General features: G+C 35.3%; 2 protein-coding genes across 15 annotated transcripts in view; one reads left to right on the forward strand and one right to left on the reverse strand.

Moving 5' to 3' along the window:
* LOC119604762 (calcium uniporter protein, mitochondrial) overlaps window positions 1–25,241 on the reverse strand; it is a 169,765-nt gene that overhangs the window by 84,589 nt on the left and 59,935 nt on the right. For all 14 annotated transcript variants that reach the window (XM_037957579.1, XM_037957589.1, XM_037957576.1 and 11 more), the window contains exon 3: window positions 22,129–22,192. In XM_037957579.1, the coding sequence (XP_037813507.1) occupies window positions 22,129–22,192 (64 nt within the window). The remainder of the gene's footprint in view (window positions 1–22,128; window positions 22,193–25,241) is intronic.
* Window positions 2,292–18,218, forward strand: LOC119604761 (protein javelin). The gene is made up of 5 exons (XM_037957575.1): window positions 2,292–2,691; window positions 6,221–8,385; window positions 9,084–12,037; window positions 14,139–14,652; window positions 16,584–18,218. The coding sequence occupies exons 3-5, from the start codon at window positions 9,680–9,682 to the stop codon at window positions 18,101–18,103; spliced, it is 4,392 nt and encodes a 1,463-aa protein (XP_037813503.1). The 5' UTR covers window positions 2,292–2,691; window positions 6,221–8,385; window positions 9,084–9,679; the 3' UTR covers window positions 18,104–18,218.

Below are 25,241 nucleotides of genomic sequence, written 5' to 3' on the forward strand. Positions count from 1 at the left end.
TTGTATGAATTTTTTTTTTGTCAGATGTGCGAGTTTTATGCCTTTGACAATGGCACCATTGTCAGATAAATTATTTCTATTGGCAATACTTGCATTACAGTCTAACCACGAATCTGACAACAATAATCTGACAACAGATAAATTTATTGTCTAACAATTGTTTGGCAATGAAATTTTATGATTTTCTTATAATCGTCTGAATTGACGAGTCTCGACTATAGACAAATCTATAGCCTCGACTATTGACAATTCTATACTCTCGACTATAGACAGTTCTATATTCTCGACTATAGACAGTTCTATAGTCTCGACTATTGACAATTCTATAGTCTCGGCTATAGACAATTCTATAGTCTCCACTATAGACAGTTGTATAGTTTCGACTATAGACAGTTTCATAATCTCTACTATAGACAGTTCTATAGTCTCGACCAAAGTATAACAAGTAGTCCGACTCTTTGACAGCAGTACCTAATTCTAAGCATGTGTTAGTGAAAAAGTACCTAACTCTAAATTTGTATTAGTAACAAAAATGTTTATGTATTAGAGCATTTAAAATTTTCACCAGACATACAGAGTTTTATAAAAATTCATAAAATTTTATTTGTTTGAATTTTCAATACAGAAAAATGTAACTCTGCTTTTAAATTAAAATTCTACCACAAAAAAAATAAATGTCAATAATAAATAAAAAATAAAATTTTCAGTTTGCTCAAAATAAACGGAATTTTAAAGAAAAAATTTCGTAAAAGTATTTTAAAAATTTTACTTTTTATGTGGACAGGTGAGATTTCGCGTGGAACCAGCTATTTATTCGAAAATGTAAGTAGAGATTTGAAGTATTTTGACACAATAATATTTTTCACCAAGGTGTTGAATTCACACAGCACCCGTAAATGTGGAGGTGGAATATCGTGTACGTGAGAGTCGGACTACTTGTTATACTTTGGTCTCGACTATAGACAGATCTATATAGTCTCGACTATAGACAGATCTATATAGTCTCGACTATAGACAGATCTATATAGTCTCGACTATAGGCAATTCTAAAGTCTTCACTATAGACAGTTCTATATTCTCGACTATAGACAGTTCTATATACTCGACTATAGACAGTTCTATAGTCTCGACTATAGACACTTCTATAGTCTCGACTATAGACAGTTCTATAGTCTCGACTATAGATAGTTCTATAGTCTCGACTATTGACAAATCTATAGTCTCGACTATTGACAACTCTATAGTCTCGGCTATAGACAGTTCTATAGTCTCGACTATAGACAGATCTATATAGTCTCGACTATAGACAGATCTATATAGACTCGACTATAGACAGATCTATATAGTCTCGACTATAGGCAATTCTAAAGTCTTCACTATAGACAGTTCTATATTCTCGACTATAGACAGTTCTATATACTCGACTATAGACAGTTCTATAGTCTCGACTATAGACAGTTCTATAGTCTCGACTATAGACACTTCTATAGTCTCGACTATAGACAGTTCTATAGTCTCGACTATAGATAGTTCTATAGTCTCGACTATTGACAAATCTATAGTCTCGACTATTGACAATTCTATAGTCTCGGCTATAGACAGTTCTATAGTCTCGACTATAGACAGATCTATATAGTCTCGACTATAGACAGATCTATATAGTCTCGACTATAGACAATTCTAAAGTCTTCACTATAGACAATTCTATACTCTCGACTATAGACTGTTCTATAGTCTCGACTATAGACTGTTCTATAGTCTCGACTATAGACTATTCTATAGTCTCGACTATAAACTGTTCTATATTCTTGACTATAGACTATTCCAGTCTAAACTATAAACTATTCCAAAGTCTCGACTATAGACTATTCCAGTTTCAACTATTCACTATTCCAAAGTCTTGACTATAGACTATTCTATAGTCTCTACTAAAGATTGTTTTATTGTCTCAAGTATATTCTTAAGAATCTTTAAAATTCAATTTTTATATCTTGACTTATTTCAGTTTATTTTATTTAACAATTTTTATAACAGCAAAAAAACTTGCAAAATATATACAGCTTAAGGTAAATAAATAAACAAGGGAAGATTTTATTTGAAAAATTTAAAAACTAAAAAAAAAAATGAATAAAAACGTCTGTTACTGAAGAAAAAACATCGCGTGCTCTTGTTTACAATGATGACGCACAACCACTGACGCGATGAGAATTTAACTTTGTATTTCAGTTGATTTTAGTTAAACCTTTTTTGAAGCTTTCAGTTGCTTTTTAGGGGGGGAAGGGGGCTTTACATGTTTTTTGGGTAGAGATGAGGTATTGAATTCAGTTAAAATGAAAAAAATAAATAATAAAAACAACTAACTGCGGTGAAATCTACAGGTTGTTAAAAATTTTTAACTGAAATTTTGATTCAGTTGTTATTGGCGTTGACATGTTTTAAGTTCTACAAATAAACATCAAATTGTTAAAAAAAAGAAAAAATAATAATAAAATTTGGCAAAAAGTCATAGTGTATTCATAACATACAATTTATAAAAACCTCCAGCTCCGGGTGCAATTAATCAAATTTTTGTGTGATTTTAACACTAACTAGTTTTGATGACATAAAGAAGTTTTGATGTTTGTGTCGAAAAAACAAACAAAAAAATATATGAAATCCCCACCACAAGATTTTTTAATTGGAACTTGTTTTGTAAGTAAAGTTTTAAAAAAATAATTAATTTAAAGTGAAAACAAAGAATAAAACTGCACGGTCGTAATCACGACAAAATTAAATTAATAAAATATTACAAAAATTAATGAAAAAAAATCATTTTTTATTGGTAAATTTCTCTTGCCTTCTTGGCCGTTTTTCGATTTGTTTTAGTAGACTTTGGGGAATCACATTCTGTGTTAAAATAAAATGGATTGCATGTCCACATTATTAATGGATGAAATTAATGTAGTGTTTAAATGCGACTTCATTTAACAACAATTCCATGTAATTTTATTAATTACACGGAAATAAAAGGAATATCTTATAAAAATAAAAAAATTATACCTCATTAAGTTTTATACAATATTTTATAATCCTTAATAAACATTCATGACATTTACATGGAAAATGCGGAAACTTTTTTGTCTCGTTTAAGAGAATTTTATTAATTAATTGGAATTTTTAAAAGAATGTTCGAATTTAGAAATATGCCATCATTTATATTTGTTATTATATTTCTAAGGTTAAATTATGTCGATTTTATTAAACGAATCATTAAAGCCATAAATGCTAGTAGACTAATCCACAGTCTCGACTATAGCCAGTTTTATAGCCTTAGACTGTTCCTTTATCTCTAGTACAGACTGTTCTATAGTCCCGACTATAGACTGTTCTATATTCCCGACTACAGACTGTTCTATAGTCTCGACTGTAGACTGTTCTATAGTCCCGACTATAGACTGTTCTATAGTCTGTTCTATAGTCCCGACTATAGACTGTTCTATAGACTGTTCTATAGACTGCTTTATAGTCCCCACTATAGACTATTCTATAGTCCCCACTATAGACTATTCTATAGTCCCGAATGTATAGACTGTTCTATAGACTGCTTTATAGTCCCCACTATAGACTATTCTATAGTCCCCACTATAGACTATTCTATAGTCCCGACTATAGACTAGGGTAAACAGAGTTATATAGTCTCAAGCATAGACAGTCCTACAGTCCCGACTATAGACTGTTCTATAGTCCCGACTATAGACAGTCCTACAGTCCCGACTATAGACTGTTCTATAGTCCCGACTATAGACTGTTCTATAGTCCCGACTATAGACTGTTCTATAGTCCCGACTATAGACTGTTCTATAGTCCCGACTATAGACTGTTCTATAGTCCCGACTATAGACTCTTCTATAGTCCCGACTATAGACTCTTCTATAGCCCTGACTATAGACTGTTCTATAGTCCCGACAATAGATTGTTCTGTAGTCCCGACTATAGACTGTTCTGTAGTCCCGACTATAGACTCTTCTATACTCCCGACTACAGACTCTTCTATACTCCCGACTATAGACTCTTTTATAGTCCCGACTATAGATTCTTCTATAGTCCCGACTATAGACTGCTCTATAGTAACGACTATAGACTCTTCCATACTCCCGACTGTAGACTATTCCATAGTCCCGACTGTAGACTGTTCCATAGTCCCGACTATAGACTGTTCTATAGTCCCTACTATAGATTGTTCTATAGTCCCGATTATAGCCTGTTCTATAGTCCCGACTATAGACTGTTCTATAGTCCCGACAATAGACTGTTCTATAGTCCTGACTATAGACTGTTCTATAGTCCCGACTATAGACTGTTCTATAGTCCTGACTATAGACTGTTCTATAGTCCTGACTATAGACTGTTCTATAGTCCCGACTATAGACTGTTCTATAGTCCCGACTATAGATTGTTCTATAGTCCCGATTATAGATTGTTCTATAGTCCCGATTATAGACTGTTCTGTAGTCCCGACTATAGACTGTTCTATAGTCCCGACTATAGACTCTTCTATAGTCCCGACTATAGACTCTTCTATATTCCCGACTATAGACTGTTCTATAGTCCCGACTATAGACTGTTCTATAGTCCCGACTATAGACTATTCTATAGTCCCGACTATAGGCTGTTCTATAGTCCCGACTATAGATTGTTCTATAGTCCCGACTATAGACTGTTCTATAGTCCCGACTATAGACTGTTCTATAGTCCCAACTATAGGCTGTTCTATAGTCCCGACTATAAACTGTTCTATAGTCCCGACTATGGACTGTTCTGTAGTCCTGTCTATAGACTGTTCTATAGTCCTGACTATAGACTGTTCTGTAGTCCCGACTATAGACTGTTCTATAGTCCCGACTATAGACAGTTCTATAGTCCCGACTATAGATTGTTCTATAGTCCCGATTATAGATTGTTCTATAGTCCCGATTATAGACTGTTCTATAGTCCCGACTATAGACTGTTCTATAGTCCCGATTATAGACTGTTCTATAGTCCCGACTATAGACTCTTCTATAGTCCCGACTATAGACTCTTCTATACTCCCGACTATAGACTCTTCTATAGTCCCGACTGTAGACTGTTCTATAGTCCCGACTGTAGACTGTTCTATAGTCCCGACTGTAGACTGTTCTATAGTCCCGACTATAGACTGTTCTATAGTCCCGACTGTAGACTGTTCTATAGTCCCGACTATAGACTGTTCTATAGTCCCGACTATAGACTATTCTATAGTCCCGACTATAGACTGTTCTATAGTCCCGACTATAGACTGTTCTATAGTCCCGACTATGGACTGTTCTATAGTCCCGACTATAGACTGTTCTATAGTCCCGACTATAGGCTGTTCTATAGTCCCGACTATAGATTGTTCTATAGTCCCGACTATAGACTGTTCTATAGTCCCGACTATAGACTGTTCTATAGTCCCGACTATAGACTGTTCTATAGTCCCGACTATAAACTGTTCTATAGTCCCGACTATAGACTGTTCTATAGTCCCGACTATAGACTGTTCTATATTCCCTTCTATAGATTCATCTATAGTCTCGACTATAGACTGTTCTATCATCTCGAGTGAAGACTGTTCTGTAGTCCCGACTATAGACTTTTCTATGGTATCGACTATAGTCTAAAAACTGTTATATTGTCTCGAGTATAGACTGCTCTATAATCCCGACTATGGACTGCTCTATAGTCTCGACTATAGATTATTCTATAGTCTCGACTATAGAGTTTACTACAGTCTCGACTATAGACTATTCTATAGTGTCTACTATAGTCTCGACTACAGACAGCTCCGTGTAATCCTGGTAATTAACTAAAGATCGTAATGTAGAAGATATTATATGACAAAAAAGTTTTAATCTCAAAAATCTTTATTGTTTCTACGAACAAATCATTGAATACAAATCAAATAAAATTTACATAATACTAATACAACACAACTTTAATTAGATGATAGAATCTAAAACAATTGAGAATAACTTATGATTGAACAAGGTCTAGGTAGCAATTCAAACGTGACGTTCAGGTGATTATATTTACATTTCAAAATAATAAAAAAAAAACTAATAAAATACTTTTTAAGTTGCAAAATGAAACCCTATTGAAGAAAGATGATTTTTTCCCCTTTAAAACAAATTGTTTATAAACAATGATTTTTCATTATTTTTTTTCCATATTTTCCCAATAGATTAATTTGTGGCAACAATAAACATCATCATCATCACCACACATCAAAAGAAAAACTGACAACAAATTGCAATTGTAACAATAGTGGATGTAATTCGACGTCTGGCGGCGGAGGAGGAGGCGGACAAATCAATGGTTGTTACTGTCAAGATCTAGACGAACAGAGTACTGAAAGTATTGCTGAGACTTGTGATTCACATCAACAACAATTACAATTACTGCATCATAAACAGCAGCAGCAACAACAACTTCAACAGCAACAACAGTCACAACATTTACATTATCATCCCCACTACCATGAGCTACAATCTACAGTGGGAACTGCAGCTACAACAAATGATTATTATGAACATTTAAAACGTTTAGATAAACTAGCACTTGGCCTTGTCACGGAACAATTGCATCCGTGGCATAACGATAAGAGTGATTTAGAAAGTTTAAATTCGGATTATTTTAAAAATTCTCTACATCAATCGAACGATTTGAAACAACAACATCATCAACAGCAGCAACACTTGCACCAGCATCCTCATCAACAGCAACAATTGGAATTTGAAACATTTGAACAGGCGGTACATTTATTGGCGCAGGACAAACCTCGCATATATCAATCGAGAAGGCAGAAACGTTCTTGTAATTTAGAAAAATCTCATAAACAATCGAATTCCACGCCTGCTAGTGGTGGTGAATCTTGTCCCGAGAATAGTCAGAGTAGTGTATTTCCCGAGACCACCACCAGCAATTCAGATGATCAAACCGATAGTGCTTCGTTGTCGGAACAAGAATATGATATAACAAAAATCGAAGAAATATTTCAAAAAACTCAGATTGAGGGTGACGAAGAGAGTTACGAAATCATAAGCTTGACCACAACTACACGCACTAGATTTGAAACAACCGAAGACGAGGCAGAAGATCCAGAAGAAGAGGAGGAGCGCGAACGAGAAAGAGATTGTTTTCTAGAGGAACAAATAAATTCACATAGATTTCGTACCGAACCAGATGCTACATCCAAGGAAGTTGGAGAAGAGGAAGAAGCTGACGATACAGAAGACTCCAATAGACACACAACCACAGATACAGAAATTGAAGGTACCCTAAAGAGGGCACGGGCTGTAAGTGATAATTTACAAAAAATTATAGCCTATGACTCGGTTTATCTCTCATCTGAAGAAAGTTCCGATAGTACATTAATAGATGTAGATGGTTGCGATACTTCTTTAGAGGTAGCCAGTGTATGCACCTGTATTGATGAGGTAGAGACTCTACTACACATTTCCATAGAGGACACTATCTATGAACCCCAAGCTAAACAACACAAGTTTGAAGTGAATTGTAAAACTCAGGAAACGCCAGAAACTATAAGCTTTGTGGAAACGGTAAATACTAAAATCGAAATTTTAGATCGTTGTGACGATTTAGATGCGGAAGATATTAAACCTATTTATACGCAAATTTTGAAAATTGAACATACTCCCTGCAGCAGTACTTTACAGCAACAGCATACCACTACCATACCGGCTGGTGTTACCTCAAGTGCAGCTAGTAAACCAAAGATTTTATCTGTTGTTGAAAAACGCAAACTAAAACGTTATTCAGACTCTGCGTATTCTTCTAACGTAAGCGATTCATCTGAAAAGGGGCTTACACCGCCCAACACAACAGACTCATCATCTGGCTCTTCCGGCTACACGCATGCCAGTCATCTGAAACGTCAAGTGGCGGAACCACTTTACATACCTTTGAAATCAAATCTTAGTGATAATCAATATCACAGTTTACCGGACGTTAATATCGGACAAATTCTTAAGGTTTCTGAAAGCATTGATGCGCAACTAAGGTCATCATATAATTTAAATAATTGCTGTTCATTAGACGATACGGTAGACGATTGTCATTTACAGCACGATACGTCTCACACGTCGTCGTTAGCATCAAGTACTAATCATTGTAATAATAGTAATAACAATCGTCAGTTACGCGATGAAGTTGTGACTAGTGAGGAAATTTATGATTCTATAAAGCGATTTGGTAGAGCCCATCAAGAATTTAAACAAAAAGAAAGTCAAGTTTTTGAGTTACAAACGGAAAAGAAGGAGGAAGAGCAGCATCAGTTGGCAAAGGAAGATTCTTGGAGTTCAGATAATTCATTTGAAATTCATGAGGGTAAGATAAGAGTCAAGTGAAAATAGAACTGAACTAGAACTGAACTAGAACTGAACTAGAACTGAACTAGAACTGAACTAGAACTGAACTAGAACTGAACTACTGAACTAGAACTGAACTAGAACTGAACTAGAACTGAACTAGAACTGAACTAGAACTGAACTAGAACTGAACTAGAACTGAACTAGAACTGAACTAGAACTGAACTAGAACTGAACTAGAACTGAACTAGAACTGAATTAAAACTGAACTAGAACTGAATTAAAACTGAACTAGAACTGAACTAGAAGTAGAACTGAACTAGAAGTAGAACTGAACTAGAAGTAGAACTGAACTAGAAGTAGAACTGAACTAGAAATAGAACTGAACTAGAAGTAGAACTGAACTAGAAGTAGAACTGAACTAGAAGTAGAACTGAACTAGAAGTAGAACTGAACTAGAAGTAGAACTGAACTAGAAGTAGAACTGAACTAGAAGTAGAACTGAACTAGAAGTAGAACTGAACTAGAAGTAGAACTGAACTAGAAGTAGAACTGAACTAGAACTGAACTAGAACTGAACTAGAACTGAACTAGAACTGAACTAGAACTGAACTAGAACTGAACTAGAACTGAACTAAAACTGAACTAAAACTGAACTAGACCTGAACTAGAACTGAATTAGAACTAAAATTCAACTTTGATTTTTTACTCTTTCAGATAAAGATACAACTCCAATACCGCAACCGCCATCACCCGACAATTTAAGCCCTGAAAACACGGAAATATCCAAACCAACAGAAGACGTTTGTAAACAAGCCAGCTTTATACCAGAAGTTGAAGCAACCCCAAACAAAAATTTTGATACCACAAAATCACTGCAGCAACATTCCCCCCAACTACAAAGCTACGACAGTTTGGAGAAATCCAAAGACGCACCTGGAATTGAAATTGAAAATTTTAGTCAACAAATCGAGCGTAGAGCCAAAGAAATACGTGCAAGTGGTAGACGTACCCAATTGCAACAAATTGAATTTGCCAATCGAGCCAAATTTCGTTTGGAAAATACTTTAAGTCAATACGAAGACATACAAGAAGAAACCAAAGAAATTAAATGTAATAAATTACAAAATCAAACAACCAAAAATTCTCTATTCCGCATCGTGGTAACGGATGCCCAAAATAATATTATAGAAGAAGATTCCATACAGAGTTTGGAAACCAAAGAGGAGCAAAGAGAAGAGGAAAAGGAAAATTTCCATTTAGGTAGTACCAAAAAGAAAAACAATAGAATTGAAAACGCGGATGAGGTGTTAATGGTGAGATTTTCGAAAGAGCGACTTAAAGAAAAGCCAATAACTACAGGAAGTAATCGAGGAGGAGGTTCTCTGAAGAGAGTGCCCTCCAAACATCGCAGACAACAATATCCGACAACGCTCACACAAGCTAATAGCTCAAGTCAACATTTAAGCATAGCAGAAACCAAAAAACTCTTGTTATCGCCCAAATCCAAAGAAAGAAGAGTGCTCAGCAATCAAATTTACAGAGCAAGACCCGTTAAAGTAATAACAACCACTACCACAACCACCACTACAACGACCACAGATTCATTTCGACGCAACAAAGTCAAACACCAAAGCAACAAAATGTCGCGGCCACAAATTTTACAAGTCATTGACAATAAGCGTAAATTAGAAAGTGGTTTGGCAGTGACTGGCAACCCAACGGCTGGTAACCCGACAACTAACACAACAACAGCAACATTTAATGCCAACCATATATTCCACAATAATGGAGAAGGCAGTCAAGTAGAAAACGAATATTTGAAAAAGGTTGATGCTGTACGTTGTTATTGGTCCAAATTGGTAAATAGTGATTTAGAACAGCAACAACAGCAGCAGCAGCAACAACACGAAGCAGATGACGAACGAGAAGATGAAGAATCTGAAAAAGTAAAGGAGCAACCATCTAACAACAACAACCATAAACAGAAAGCAGAAGTGGTAAATGAACAACAGCAGCCACCAGAATATAAAGAGCAAATATTGCCGACGAAACAATCAAAGAAAACAAATGACACGGAAAATTTGAATGAATCTCAGTCACAGCAGCCAACTCCACAAAAACACCAGGAGCATCGTTACGAAGAAAAAAAGCAATTTATTTTAGGTGCTCAACCAACAACAGCCACGACTTACACGTCTCCAGATGAAGTAGACAATCGAATGCATGTAAGAAATGTAACATCAGGTGACAGCCACAACAAGACGTTGGCAAACAATAACAACAGTCAACACCACCACCACCAGGATGACTATTGCAGTTTTATGCCCTCCATCGAAATAGTCGAATTAGATGGTGACAAAAAAGCCACCATCGTTAGTGCGGTGCCATCGAATCTATCGTCTTTAGGTGGCAACGAGGCCAACGATGGAGATATTGATGACGCCAATGAGCCACAATTCGATCATATACGTTACAAAGTTTTGAAATCACAACAACTGCTGCGCAGCAATGTGTTGGCACGTAACAAAAAGGAGGCACAATTCGATGGCCTTATTCAGTACTTGCAGGAATACAGTTTCCAAGAGTTGTTGTCCAACAACAACGTAGTCATAGTGGAGCCGGTGCGCACTAAAATTGAAAGACCATTTGGTACAACTAACACCATAAACGGTCGTCAGACAAAAGATGCCAGTGCAACGAAGGCTCTGCCAACACAGTATGTCCAAAATAATGATGGCAAACGAAAACAACGTAGTAATACTGTTGCTGGCAATATAAATTCTAATGCTCTGGCGGGTAGCGGAAATGGTTGTGGTGGTAGTGGCATAAAACGACACTTTTTCTATCAACCCGTACGAGTAAATCGTGAACTCTATGAAGAGGAGTTGCCAAATCCAGATACTGTGCGAAATGTGCGTAAATTTTTTGAAGAGCACATACTGCCAACACCAGGTCAAGGACTGCTCACAAAGAATAGTCAACAAAATAATGGCGCCATCAAAACTACAACAAAACAAACAAGTCCTAAATCACGTAGGGCTAGAAAATATCGTTACCTCACCATAGACACCTCCTATGGACATGCAACTACTGCAGCCGCCTCAGCAGCAACAGCAGCAGCCAAACAATCTATAAATTCACCACAACGAAAATGGGATACAGCCAGTCTTTCTAGTGGTATATCAAGTGGAGATTTGTCATCACCATGTGAATGCAATGACATGGAAAATAATCAAAAACATACTGAAACAACAGCCAACAACAATAGTGCAGGACAACAAAAGGACTCTGAAAATAATGAGGAAAACTTAGCTAAACAAGAACAAGTTGATGTTGATGATGACGCTACAAAACCCGTACATGTTCAGGATTTAGTAAGAAAACATAATAGCAGTAATACTATAAGAAAACCACGTTCCTCTGCCTTTGGCGTACCGGTACGTTCATCAGGCATACGTCCTCGTAGTGCCATCTATGGTTCATTACACAAAAGTTCCAAGTCTAGTAATTATCGTGACATTTATGAATATCATATTAAGCATCATGATTCCGATGACCATGAGGCTGCCGATGATGGAGATGCTGATGGGGATGACGATGACAATGATTTGTTTGGTGATGTTGAAGATGACGAGGATGAGTTGTGTGATACATACTATGTCAGTAATGTGAGTAATTAAGTGAATATTGTAAAATTTTGTGTCAATTTTTAAGTTTATGTTCATAGGAGTGCAGCAGGAAAATTAATTTGATATTTTAGGAATTAAAAATTAGCTTGAAACTGGGAACTGAGTAATTTTAGATAGGAACGGTATAGTTTTATCTTGGAGTTCAGTTTTAATCCATTTCCCGAACACTGAAAAAGTAGTGCATTAAGTTCTTCCAAAATCATGTAATAGTTAAGTCCAATACTCCATAAACAATGTATTATTTGACTTTAAAATGCATTTTTCAACGTTTGATCGAGAGCAAGTACTGACCACCCGTAGTACTAGATTATGAGAGTCTCTGGTTAGACCCTATGTCAAATCATACCAAGAACTAGCTGAGGAGTGAAGTGACATCACCAGTTTATAGTCCCGGCAGACTAGAGAGACAGTTAACACCAAGATGAGGGCCTTTCATCATGGAAACATGCCTCGGGGGACCTCTGTGGGGTTTTTGTTGTCACGGTGCAACATCACCTAACTAATACCGAATTATAGACTTTACCGTGCATCAGTTCTTTAACCTACATTCTCTTCCCGCGAATTTGAGTTTAAACCACAGCCCCACGTATAACCCGAAGTAACCTCTCCAACAACCGGGACAAAACAAAGTGCGAAACTTTGTCCTGTGGGCACCTGTTTTCGTGGTAACAGATTATGTGGTTCTCTGGTTAGACACCATGTCAAATCATACTAAGGACTAGCCAAGGCGGGAAGTGACATCACCAGTTTATAGTCCCGGCAGACTAAAGGTACTGGTAGCACCTCTTTACCACGGTATTGCAATGCACCAAGATGAGGGTCTTTCATCAGGAAAAAATGGCCCGGGAGGACCTCTGTGGTGTATCTGTTGTCACGGTGCAACAGCAATGAACTTATCCCGAATAATAAACTTTACCGTGCATCAGTCCTTTAACCTACATTCTCTTCCCGCGAATTTAATTTTAAACCACAGCCCCCCTCCCTTCGTACAACCCGAAGTAACCTCTCCAACAACCGGGACAAAAAAAAGTCCGAAACTATGACCTGCGGGCTACCGGTTCTCGTGGTAACAGATTATGTGGTTTTCTGGATCGACCCAATGTCAAATCAATCCAAGCAAAGACCGAGGATACATTTGATCATCACCAGTTTATAGTCCCGGCCGACTAGAGTTACTGGTAGCACTTCTTTTCCCCGGGATTGCAATAACACCAAGATGGGGAAGATGCATCAAGGTAACATGCTGCGGGGGGAACGTCTCATACAATAAAGCTTTCGAGGCTAAAGAAAGGATTACAAGTTCGGTCAAATCTCAACCAGATAAATGCTATGAAAATCCGAGTTCTCGTACGCCAAGGACAACAATGATTAGGTTATCAGGAATACCAACCTGAAGAAATTGAAACGTTCTTATGTAAATAAGCTCTCCAACCGCAATATATGAACTTTCAGAACTTTTTTTGCAATTTATTAATTGTTTGAAAAGTTGTGTAATAAAATTACATCATTTTGTTAAAACCATTAGGATTAGTTTTTAATACTTCGATGAAGAATCCATTCCCTATGTCTCTGTCAACAATTAGTTACAATTCGCTTTTAACTTTTGTAATTTGTGGACTCAATTAGCTCTACTTGAATAATTTTAAACAAATCAAATTATTCATAAAAGTGTGACATGCTTTTCCAATCTTACTAAAGACTTTATTTAACCAACAAACAACCTTGAATAACTCTTAAATCCTTTTAGTCCATTTTGAAAACAATGTGGTAATAAATATAAAAATAAATTTATAGTTTTTAGAAAATAACTCGAGTACAACAATCTTATTATTATCTCAGCCATAAAATTTTATGACCAAAACCAAGAACACCACAACATGCAGCAGAGAAAGCTAAAGCGAAAGTAAACAAGCCTAATTTAAAGATATAAATTTTAAAGGATAATTAATTTGTGAAGGAAATACAATGAAAAACTTTTGATAAAATTTTTACAACAGATTGTAAATAAAGATATTGCACACAAAAAAAATCCTTTTGACTTCAAATTAAAACTCTTTCTCTTTTCGTCTCTTTTTAACAGGATGTTTTGCGTAAAATACGCGAATGTGGTTCTTCCGTTACCTATTACGGCGGTCGTGTTGTACAAACAACCTCCACGTCCGCGTCTGCAAATCCACATGAAACTTATGGCTGTGCTAACAACAATGGACTCCACCATTTCAATAATACAATTGCTGCAGCAAACAATGCAACTGCAACAGCAATGCCCTTTAAAAATCCCACAATGATGACACAAACCCAAACAAGGGCTAGAGTTCGTGAAATTGAAACTTGTTGTAATAATTCAGCAGAGGGTGCTGCTGCAATATGCTCTATGAAAGGCACTAATAACGAATGCCATCATCATTTTCATGGAAAACAATTAGAACAAAAGAAATCGCACTTAATAAAGAACGATAATGTGACGGCGAACAATGGTGGCAAAATGACAACGGCCGCAAACCCCAAAGATGAACACTACGAACATATTAATAATAGTGTTAAACATAAAGCTCAAGGATTCAAAGGAGGTGATAAGGCCGATCGTAATGATGGTAAGTTATACTCGTTTATTTATTCTTTTTTATTGTTTTAAGAAATGTTAAGGGAGTTGAACAGTTATTGCAGTGGGGAATTGGAAAAAGGTTAAATTGGTTAGAATTATGTAGTTAAATTTCGAAGAGTAGGTGGCATAACCGTTTAAAAGATTTGTAGGAAAAGGTATTTGGAAAAAATTCGTTGAGTATACGAGAAAGTTTGATTTATAGACAACACTATAGTCTGGACTAATAACCCATACTAGTTTGTACTATAGACCACTCTATATTGTGGACTATATAATACACTACTGTCTGGACTTTAGACTACACTAAAATCTGAACTTAAGACTACACTGTAGTCTGGGTTATAGACTATACTATATTCTGGATTATAGACAGCACTATAGGCTGGACTATAGACTGTAGTTTAAAGACTATTATACAATCCTGGACTAGTCTATAGTCTATAGACTACACTATAGTCTGGACTATAGACTACACTATAGTCTGGACTATAGACTACACTATAGTCTGGACTATAGACTACACTATAGTCTGGACTATAGACTACACTATAGTCTGGACTATAGACTACACTATAGTCTGGACTAGACTACACTATAGTCTGGACTATAGACTACACTATAGTCTGGACTATAGACTACACTATAGACTACACTATAGTCTGGACTATAGACTACACTATAGTCTGGACTATAGACTACACTATAGTCTGGACTATAGACTACACTATAGTCTGGACTATAGACTACACTATAGTCTGGACTATAGACTACACTATAGTCTGGACTATAGACTACACTATAGTCTGGACTATAGACTACACTATAGTCTGGACTATAGACTACACTATAGTCTGGACTATAGACTACACTATAGTCTGGACTATAGACTACACTATAGTCTGGACTATAGACTACACTATAGTCTGGACTATAGACTACACTATAGTCTGGACTATAGACTACACTATAGTCTGGACTATAGACTACACTATAGTCTGGACTATAGACTACACTATAGTCTGGACTATAGACTACACTATAGTCTGGACTATAGACTACACTATAGTCTGGACTATAGACTACACTATAGTCTGGACTATAGACTACACTATAGTCTGGACTATAGACTACACTATAGTCTGGACTATAGACTACACTATAGTCTGGACTATAGACTACACTATAGTCTGGCCTATAGACTACACTATAGTCTGGCCTATAGACTACACTATGTTCTAGACTAAAGACTTCATTGTAGACTGGACAATAGACTACACTATAGTCTAGACTATAGACTACACTATAGTCTAGACTATAGACTACACTATAGTCTGGACTATAGACTACACTATAGTCTGGACTATAGGCTGCACTATAGTCTGGACTACACTATAGTCTCGACTATAGACTACACTATAGTCTGGACTATAGACTACACTATAGTCTGGACTATAGACTACACTATAGTATGGACTATAGATTACACTATAGTCTGGACTATAGATTACACTATAGTCTGAACTATAGATTACATTACGGTCTGGACAAAATATTACACTACAGTCTGGAGTATTCATTTCACTAGGGTCTGGAAAGATAGATTACACAATAGTCTGGACTTTAGAGTATACTGTAGTCTGGACTATAGATTACTATATAGTCTGAATTATAGATTACACTATAGTCTGGACTATAAATTACAATATATCCCGGACAAGGCTCCAGTTTGGACAGTCGACAGTAATCTGGACTTTATAATAGACTACAGTTTAGACTACGCACTATATAGTGCTCTGACCTATGGAATATACTGCAATCTGGACTACGAAATAACACTTCCGTCACCCGTATAATTTATTTATTAGACAACACTATTAAGGATTTAACTTAATATTTATTATCCTTTCTATTTTTCAACAGGCGGAGGCATAACATTTAAACTTGTTAAATCAAACAGTTGCAGCAGTCGTTTGGAATTGGCTGGTGCTACAGATAATGAGCCCGAAGAAACGGAAGTTGTACGCAAAATGGTACATCATTTTGAAGCATCGAAAACCAACAGTGGCAGCAGTAGCAGCAATATGCGTACGTCAATGAAAGGCACTACCAACAATGAACCAACACTAACAATCAACAATCAAACATGTTGTCAAGATAATGTAGACAACAACAAAAACTATCAACATAAAGCAAATAATAATGAAGTTTATACACCAAATGCTATTACTCCTGCTAATAGAGAGGGTCCGAACATTGAGGAAAAGAATCACGATTGTGGCATTAAACTAGTAACTGTAAATAATCACATAAATATTGCTAAAGGAAATCTAACAGAGTCTTGTGCCGCAGTAAATGATTTGGTAAGACTTGAGGAAAGAACAGAAATGGCTGACAAGAAAATGGAGGAAGAACAAAAAATGTATCACAGTGAAGCTAAAGATATACATTTGGATAATAGTAATGGAGTTAGGAGTAATGGTGGTAATGGTAATGCGGGAACATGTGTGAAAATATGCCGTAATAAAAATGTCGATTTGGCATTTACATTTGTTAAGCAGCAGCCAGCTAAATCCACAGGGATCAACCCTGAAATTGGCAAAAATAATACACATATTGGTAAAGAAAAGTTGACTTCTATGTATGAACAAGAACAAGAATCAAATACAATGGATAAAGACACGAGTTTGTCGAAAAAACTGGTGACATATGAAAATACTTTGTTGCCAACAATAACTGCTACAACAAAAGTGACAACAACAGCAACAAAAACACAAAATAAAATATCAATGGGGGATTTAAAAGTTGATGAAGCTCAAAATAAAACGAATAACAAAATAACAAACTCATCAAACATTAACCGAACTACAAACAATAAACCTTCACAAATCATTGTGCCTGTTGAAATACATCGTGTTGATACCTCCAAGGAGCTAAAGAATATGGATAATACAAACACCTCCTCCACCTGCAACTCTTTATACTCCACAACTTCCTTGGCCCATAGCTCCAAAGGTAGTGGTGGTGGTGGTGATGAAAAATCATTTTTGCCTCTCAGCACCACTTCAAGTGTTACATCCGTTATAGATAAAACAGTTGTCAAACATTATGTGGCCAATGATAAAAGTATCTATGAGAAGCGAAAATATGATGATATTGAATTTGAGGAATTTGAAATCTATGATCCAACCAAAGACTTTGAAAAATTAATTGAAGAAGAGCAGAAGCGTAACAATCCTGACAATCACTCCTTCAACAGCATAGAACAAATCAATGCTCAGCAACAGCAGCAACAACAACAACATTCCACCACCTCATCCTTGTCTTCCAATACATCAAAGGTCTCGGCCTCTTCCTCAATGGCCACTGCCAATAGTCAACAAACTGCGGCTTCAACGGAAACGGAAACAGATTGTTATGATAGTCTAGATGACAAGTTGTAAAAAACAGCATGACAGACAGAATGAAATAAAGACGGACGAAGAGGAAAACGGAAACATATTGATACTCAAATATGAAATGGAATGCCAGTATCAATAAACTTTAAATGGAACAGCAGCTCAACTTTAACTAAAAAAAAATTTTGTTTTCTCTGTTTTTTTTTTATACAATTAAGTTTTATTATTAGTTGTTCTTCTTCTTCTTTAGTGTTATTTATGAAATAAACAAAAAAAAATGTAAGAAAAAAAATTTTATAAATTAGAAAACTTTATGAAAAATTCTCAATTTGGTGCAACGATATTAAAAAGTGTTTGTAGTTTGGTGTAGGGATTTTGTTTAAATTAAATTTGTAATTATTTTAAAGAAAATTTTTATAATTTGCTTTTTAGTTTTTTTTTTGTGTCTGTATGTCAAACATAAATTGTTGTTATTAATTTTTAATTGTTTATTTTTTTTTTTAATATTTTATTTTATATTAAAGTATATTTTATTATTTTTTTAGTTTTAAGAAAATTTATTCTAATTTTATTAAAAAGGATCTTTATACTACAGATGAAGTATATTTTGAATAAATTATAACTACTATTATTAAAATAAACTAATACTAATAATATTGTTTTCTTTGAGTTATTTTGGAATCTAAATTATTCCTAGAAAATAAATCATTGAGGGGATGCATGATGAAACACGTTTGCAAACTCGAATAGAACGATTTGGTAATAATTTCTCTCGATTTATTTCAAGTTTTCTCAGGGATCGCACTATACGAGTTGTTATAGATGTGATTTCATCTAAAGAATTCGAGATAAATTCAGGAGTACCGCAAGGCTCCGTTCTTTCCCCTACTCTGTTTCTCATCTTCATAAGCGACTTTCTTTATCAAAGTTCATAATCGTTCAATCACAGACCAAGCACTTTGAAGATTAGGGTATAACATGAATGAATCGCTCAACCCTGACAGTAACAATCTCTGAATGGGGTCGAGCTAATAGAGTCGATTTCAACGCCCGTAAGACCCAATGTTGCTTCTTGACTCACAAACGCATGTTAGATATTGTTGTTCCATACATATCTATGAGTGGTGTAAATATTAAGGAATTAGAAACTCTTGATGCTCGTAGCATTAATACAGTGCGATCTACGCTGGACTAAACGGATTTTTCAAGTGTCGAAAGAAGAAGTAAAATCTCATCAGATCTCCTCATTATTTATATCACATATATCCGACCGAAAATGGAATATGGGCCGGAGCTTCAAGGTTTATTTCGGAGCTACTCGACCGCGTACAGTTGGTGATTGTAGGATATCCAACTCTATTGATTCACTAGAGCATCGTCTATCGATATTGCAATGGAATGTGTTCTTCTGATATTAGGGAACTTGTTCCCGATACCCGATTTTTTTTTGTGCAACACACATCTTTCATCAAGAACACACCCTTTTATGATCAATAGGACCGTGAATCGCACAACACATTTAAGGGAATATTCATTCTTCAGCCGAACCGCCGTATGTGAAATAGACTTTCCACAGAGGTATTCCCAGCTACTTTCGATGTAAAAAGAATAAAATAAAATGTCTACAAACACTACTCCCTCTACTACCTTGTATATGATACAGGATGAATGTAGGGGTAGGGTATTATGAGTGTGTCGAATAAATGAAAAGTGTGCTGGGTTGAATGGTGATGGATGAAAGGTCAGAGCAAACTCTATTCATACCAGAATTGCCACCGTGTGTCACTATGAGTAAGAACAAAGTATCGGCTTATTTGATGGATTCGTTCTTCGGTCTACCGGTTACGTCTCTAGGAGCTGTTGCCGAGTCAACAGAGGCCAACCCATATGCGTAGTTGTAAACGGAAGTGATATTTTTGCATATCGGAAGTTGAACAACGGGGCAGCAATGGTCAGAGATTAGATAGCTCAAGTACTTGAGCAAAGTGCACGTATACTGGACCGGAACTTTAATATACGTAAATTACCACCGTGTAAGAAGCACAATGGGGCGGTGGTAAGTCGTCACAAAAGCTCACCCAGTGGTTGAAAGAGGCCACATGATGAAATAGGCGAACATGGCAGGTGTTCACTTAAAGCACTTCGACATTTCCCTCTACCCCACCCCCTTTCTATAACCTATTTTCTTAGTTCAACATAATGCACTGCATAAATAGAGGTCATCCCCTGAATAGTGGACCAAGAAAAAAATAGAATAGAAAATTCGATAATTCGAGGATCAAGCTTAATATTGTGTGTGGATCAGAGCCTTTAAGAAACATTCACTAAGTTTTTTCCTTATCTTTGAAACACTTCGATCTCAGTCAGATATGAATTTAGACATTATCATCTTCCATCAGTTAAATTTACATGTACCACTCGAAGTAGTTTTGTGTCTAAAATCAAGGCCATATACCGCAAAACTTCGGAACTATTTTGAACTCCTTGAGTAATTAGAACTAAAGGTACTGGAGCCTACGCAAAATTTCCCAAGTTAAAGACTTGTTAAGACAAATTCTTATATACTGGGAGAAATCGACTTCTTCGGATCTCCTACCTAATTGCACCGATACGTTGTCTAATTCGAAACTTCTACTCACATTGCGATCAATTTGTAGTTTTTTAGATGTACAGTTTTTGGGGGTTTGTTCCACAAATCAAACGCCTTAAATTTGCCCATATAACGATTCTAGTTGGAAAAGTGATCACTTCTATCGTGAAATGTGCAGAAGTTTAAAGTCTAGTAGGATCTTATGAAGTTTCACATTCAAGTTCCAACAAAAAGTTCTTCGTGTTTAAGTTTGCGAAACTCACGTTCAGGGTTTCCCCAAACGGCATTGCGTCTCCTTTCCTGCATATTTCCACTAATTCCACGCTTATACCGCCTATATTGATCTGCACAGAAATAAAAATCTTATACTATATTTTCCAATATAAAGCTGAGTTTTATATCATCATATTGAAGATATGTATTGATCGTTTTTTCTAAAATGTTCTGAAATCATGAACGAACTGAGCTCGAATCAAGCACATTTTGGTATTAATTCAATCTTTTACAGTCTTAAAGCAATCTCATTTTAATCTTAAAGCAAGTATGACATCGAGTTTAAATCGAAACGAAAATTATTAAAACAAGTACATTTTAAAATCACTTGGAGCTTAAAAAGTCTTAATTTAGGTATTTTGTACTTAACGGATCCGTACTTGATTTAAGTAAAAACTTACTTAACTTTTTGATTTCCAAATTTATTTTAACAATAAACTGAACATTCTGGTGGGCTTCGAAATAAAAGCTTACAGTTTGGGCCATACAGCACTCTCTTTGGAAATATGTGTATGATATTCCTTACGATGTTCAAACATAAATCATTTCTCTCTTACCAAATCCCAAATGCTTGAAAAGAATTTGAACAATTAACATATCAACATCAAGTGATTTACAACCTTAATTGACAGTTAAACAATATAATATAATAAATTATTTTCTTTTGTCCAAATCAATATGTGTTTCTTATTTTCAGCATTTAATTTTCCTTTTTTTTTCTAATTTTGGCTGATTTGATAATGAGTGCTGGTTGTTTGGTTGGTACTGGTGGTGATGGTTGTGGACTGGGCTGCAATAAATTTAAGCACATATAGCTGGCACACATGCAAACACTCGTAAATGTGTCTAGCCTGTCATCCATAATGTAACAAAAGATACAAAACGGATGGGTCCTTAAATTAAATTGTAGCCAAGGAATAATAATAAAAATAAATAAACTTTAGTCATGATTCAACGAAACACTTGACTCAAAACACTTGAAAGTACTATTTTGCAAATAAATTGCTGTTTAGTAAATCTCACAGACATATACGCTGCTCTAAGTTAATTTCTCTGGTAGTAAGTTCCTAGATGGGAAAAAATCTTGTCTGTTTTCTTCTACTTCCACACTTTTATCATTTTCGCATATCAGAAAATTTATATACACCCCAGAGTTACACACTTGTTCTGTTACATTTTACTTAAGTTCTTGTCTTGAATCACTTACCTGAGTTTAAGTCTTCAGTTTTATTTGTGCAGTAACTTTGTCGTCCTCCAAAGCTCCATGAATTCTGTAAAAGAGATGAAGAAAACATACCAAAATAAGTTAAACAAAAAAGAAAACACATATTTACAACAATAATGAAGAATAGGAATGGTCGACCATATGATATACTACATCGGCTACAAATAAGTGATCTTGGGGAACGCAATGACATTTATAGATCAAGACTTTTTAGCTTAGGTTAGGTTACGTGGGTGGCTCGCTAGTTAGCGAGTTCACTCTTAGGCCTTGTGGTCCATTGTGATACCCTTAGAATTGTCATTCCCTTATGTTGAGAGAATGGTTACCCTTCCTAATTTCGTTGATTATTTCGTTCTTGCTGGTTCTTCGTGAAAACCAGCCGGTTTTCCTAATAAAACCGATCATGTTTACTAGTGATACATCTTTTAAGACATTCCAGATCATGAAAAAGAGCTCTACCAAGATATACACCGATTCCAATTCCTCTTCGTCCGAACAGATTCTACAGTAGTTATAATGTGGGTAGCCCATGCGTTCCGACATATGTCCAATCATACAGTGCCCAGTAATTATACCAGTTAGAAGCCTAATCGAGTTCTTACTAGAAACAAGAGAGTCCTAGTCCTATCCGAAGCCTAATCGAGTTCTTACTAAGAGACAAGAGAGTCTTAGTCCTATCCGTTGTCAGAGTGGGCCAGAGCAGTCTCGATATTTTACAAGTGGTGATATTTGACCACCTGAGTTCCGTCTTAAAAATCGTCTATAAATTCTGTTAGGGTCGCCGGGGGAATATCCCTTTGTAGAAGGGTTAAGCCCAGGGACGACCCTTTGATTGAGCATTTATCAGATATTTTAAGACTTTTTACAAATCGTGAAAGTGTTCTATAGAGTAATATTCCAAGAGAACTAAACGGAGCCATATGTAACGAGTCATGATGTCCTATGTTCAAATAGTATCTCCTACACAGAAAGAAAAGTCAAATACTAAATTTAAGGAGGACGAATCGAGCTTAAATTAAGTCCATTTTGGGATTACTTCAATCATTTACATTCTTAATTTAAACATATTTTTATTTCAAATCAAGTATTTTTATTTTAAATCAAACCTAAAGTTCTCAAAAACACTATATTGTACTATCACTTTGATCCAAAAAAAGTCTTAAAATTAGTTTCTCGTACTTAACGGATACGTACTTGAATTAAGTATTTTGTATTAGGTTTAAGAACAACCGTACTCACTACCACGTTTGTTAACATTTAGACAACGGATGTGTATAAAATTTAGATTTCGACAACGCATTGTTGCAATGTGACAACGTTGCGTTGTCAACCTTACATAGTGTTGTCGTACGTATGTATATACTTTGACAACTGATGTTATTGAAAAATTATAAACTCTTTGGTGTCAATTTTGTACCAGGCGGGTATATTTCCTTTTCCGTTTGTGTACTTTACGTACTTCTAAAACCGCTTCGAATTGGTTTAATTGCGGATGACTCAATTCTGTTTTTGAGTACAATTGTGTTACGTATAGCAGGCCTTCGGCCGGCCACTGAAGCTTTACACTCTGAAGTATTTTAAACACTTTCCTAGCAAAGTTAATTTCTATTTTTTTAAGGCCTATATATGAGGCCTATAATTTCTTTTACAAGGTTTAGGATTCTGAGAAAATTTTTGACTGTTAAAAACTACTACTTGTGTAGGGTATAAAAAAACAATATTAAAACTATTTATGCGGGATTGGAGAATTTCAATCTAAGTATATGTGCTGAGTAGGTTATTCTCTCACCATACTCTAGACGTTATAATTTAAGGCAATGTTAAAGTAAGCTAAAACCAAACTATGAATTTCATATATATTTTTTCTGCACTGGACACCACAAAATACCAGATTTTAGTAGAACTTTCAATGAACAAATATTTTTAAGGTTTCTTGATTGCACAAGAAAAAAACAAACTTTATAATGATGAGGTTTAAATTTCGGATTTTTCTTCATTGTAGGAAAAAGTTCAACTAGTAGTTGAAGTAAAAAGGTTTAATAATTATAAAGTTCAATAACAAAGAATGACTTGAAATAGTTGGCGTTGGTTTGTAGATTATACAAGAATTTTGTTTAATCGAAACTCAATCAAATTGAATTGTAATGCGTATAATTGGAATTGGAAGTCTACATCCATACATGTAAGAATATCTATATGTACATGGGAAGTAAATATAGCTCAAGATAATGTTGAAAGTGACTCAACAAATAAGGAAAAAGTTATGGGGAGGCATAACTGCTATAAATCATATTGATTTAGCTAAGTGATTGATAGTCGGCCGTAATCGTAATTGTATTAAAAATTATCGGGAAGAATCTGAAAAAATCGGTTGTTATTGTCCACAAGAACTCAGAAGTTTTGCAGCATGACAAAATTTGATAAATTATCAAACTGTCTATATCGGTCCATTGAACAATCTAAGAAGGACATTGGTCAAATGACCATATAAATTTATATATTTTTTCTAATCGCACAAATGGCCATTTAATTTAAGCTTTAAGCATAACCATAAAAAAAAAACACCAAGAGTTTTAGCGTTTAAAATCTGCAGTATATCTTAAGGTTCTTATGGGATTAGATAGTATAGGGACAAAATGTTTCTGTTTCCTCATGCAAGACAAAAAAACAAAAACATTAACCGATTATTTTCTACACATGTGGATTTCAATAAAAACGGATCATTAAACGCTGTACATTTTTTATTATTGTTTAATTTTTATAGCTACAATATTTGTTGTTGAGTTTATCTAGAGAGGTGTTACCCAATGTGGCTGTATCCAGACTACAATGGATAAAATTTTTATGATTTTCTAACATCAGCACTTTAATGAACATATTGTGAGCAAATAAAAAATGAGAAAAACTTAAGCCTATTTTAAAAATTTCCCCTTCCAAAATCCTTTTTACTTAAATATTTGCATTTGCCAACAAACGACAACAAATTATAAGTGGGGTTAAGAGAGAGGACAAAAACCCATTAAAAATAAGTAAATCATAAAAAATTAGATTTTCTAACAAGCTAAAAAAAACACAACAATAACGAAAAACTTGAA

Source organism: Lucilia sericata, unplaced genomic scaffold, assembly GCF_015586225.1.
Source record: "Lucilia sericata isolate MDLA Ls3-8-SP2 unplaced genomic scaffold, ASM1558622v1 Contig000426F_arrow, whole genome shotgun sequence".
Classification (NCBI taxonomy): domain Eukaryota; kingdom Metazoa; phylum Arthropoda; class Insecta; order Diptera; family Calliphoridae; genus Lucilia; species Lucilia sericata.

Coding starts and splice junctions, on each gene's coding strand:
- LOC119604761 (XM_037957575.1), top strand. CDS start 9,680: ATGGTGAGATTTTCGAAAGAGCGACTTAAAGAAAAGCCAATAACTACA. Junction 12,038..14,138: donor ATACATACTATGTCAGTAAT/GTGAGTAATTAA, acceptor TCTTTTTAACAG/GATGTTTTGCGTAAAATACG. Junction 14,653..16,583: donor TAAGGCCGATCGTAATGATG/GTAAGTTATACT, acceptor ATTTTTCAACAG/GCGGAGGCATAACATTTAAA.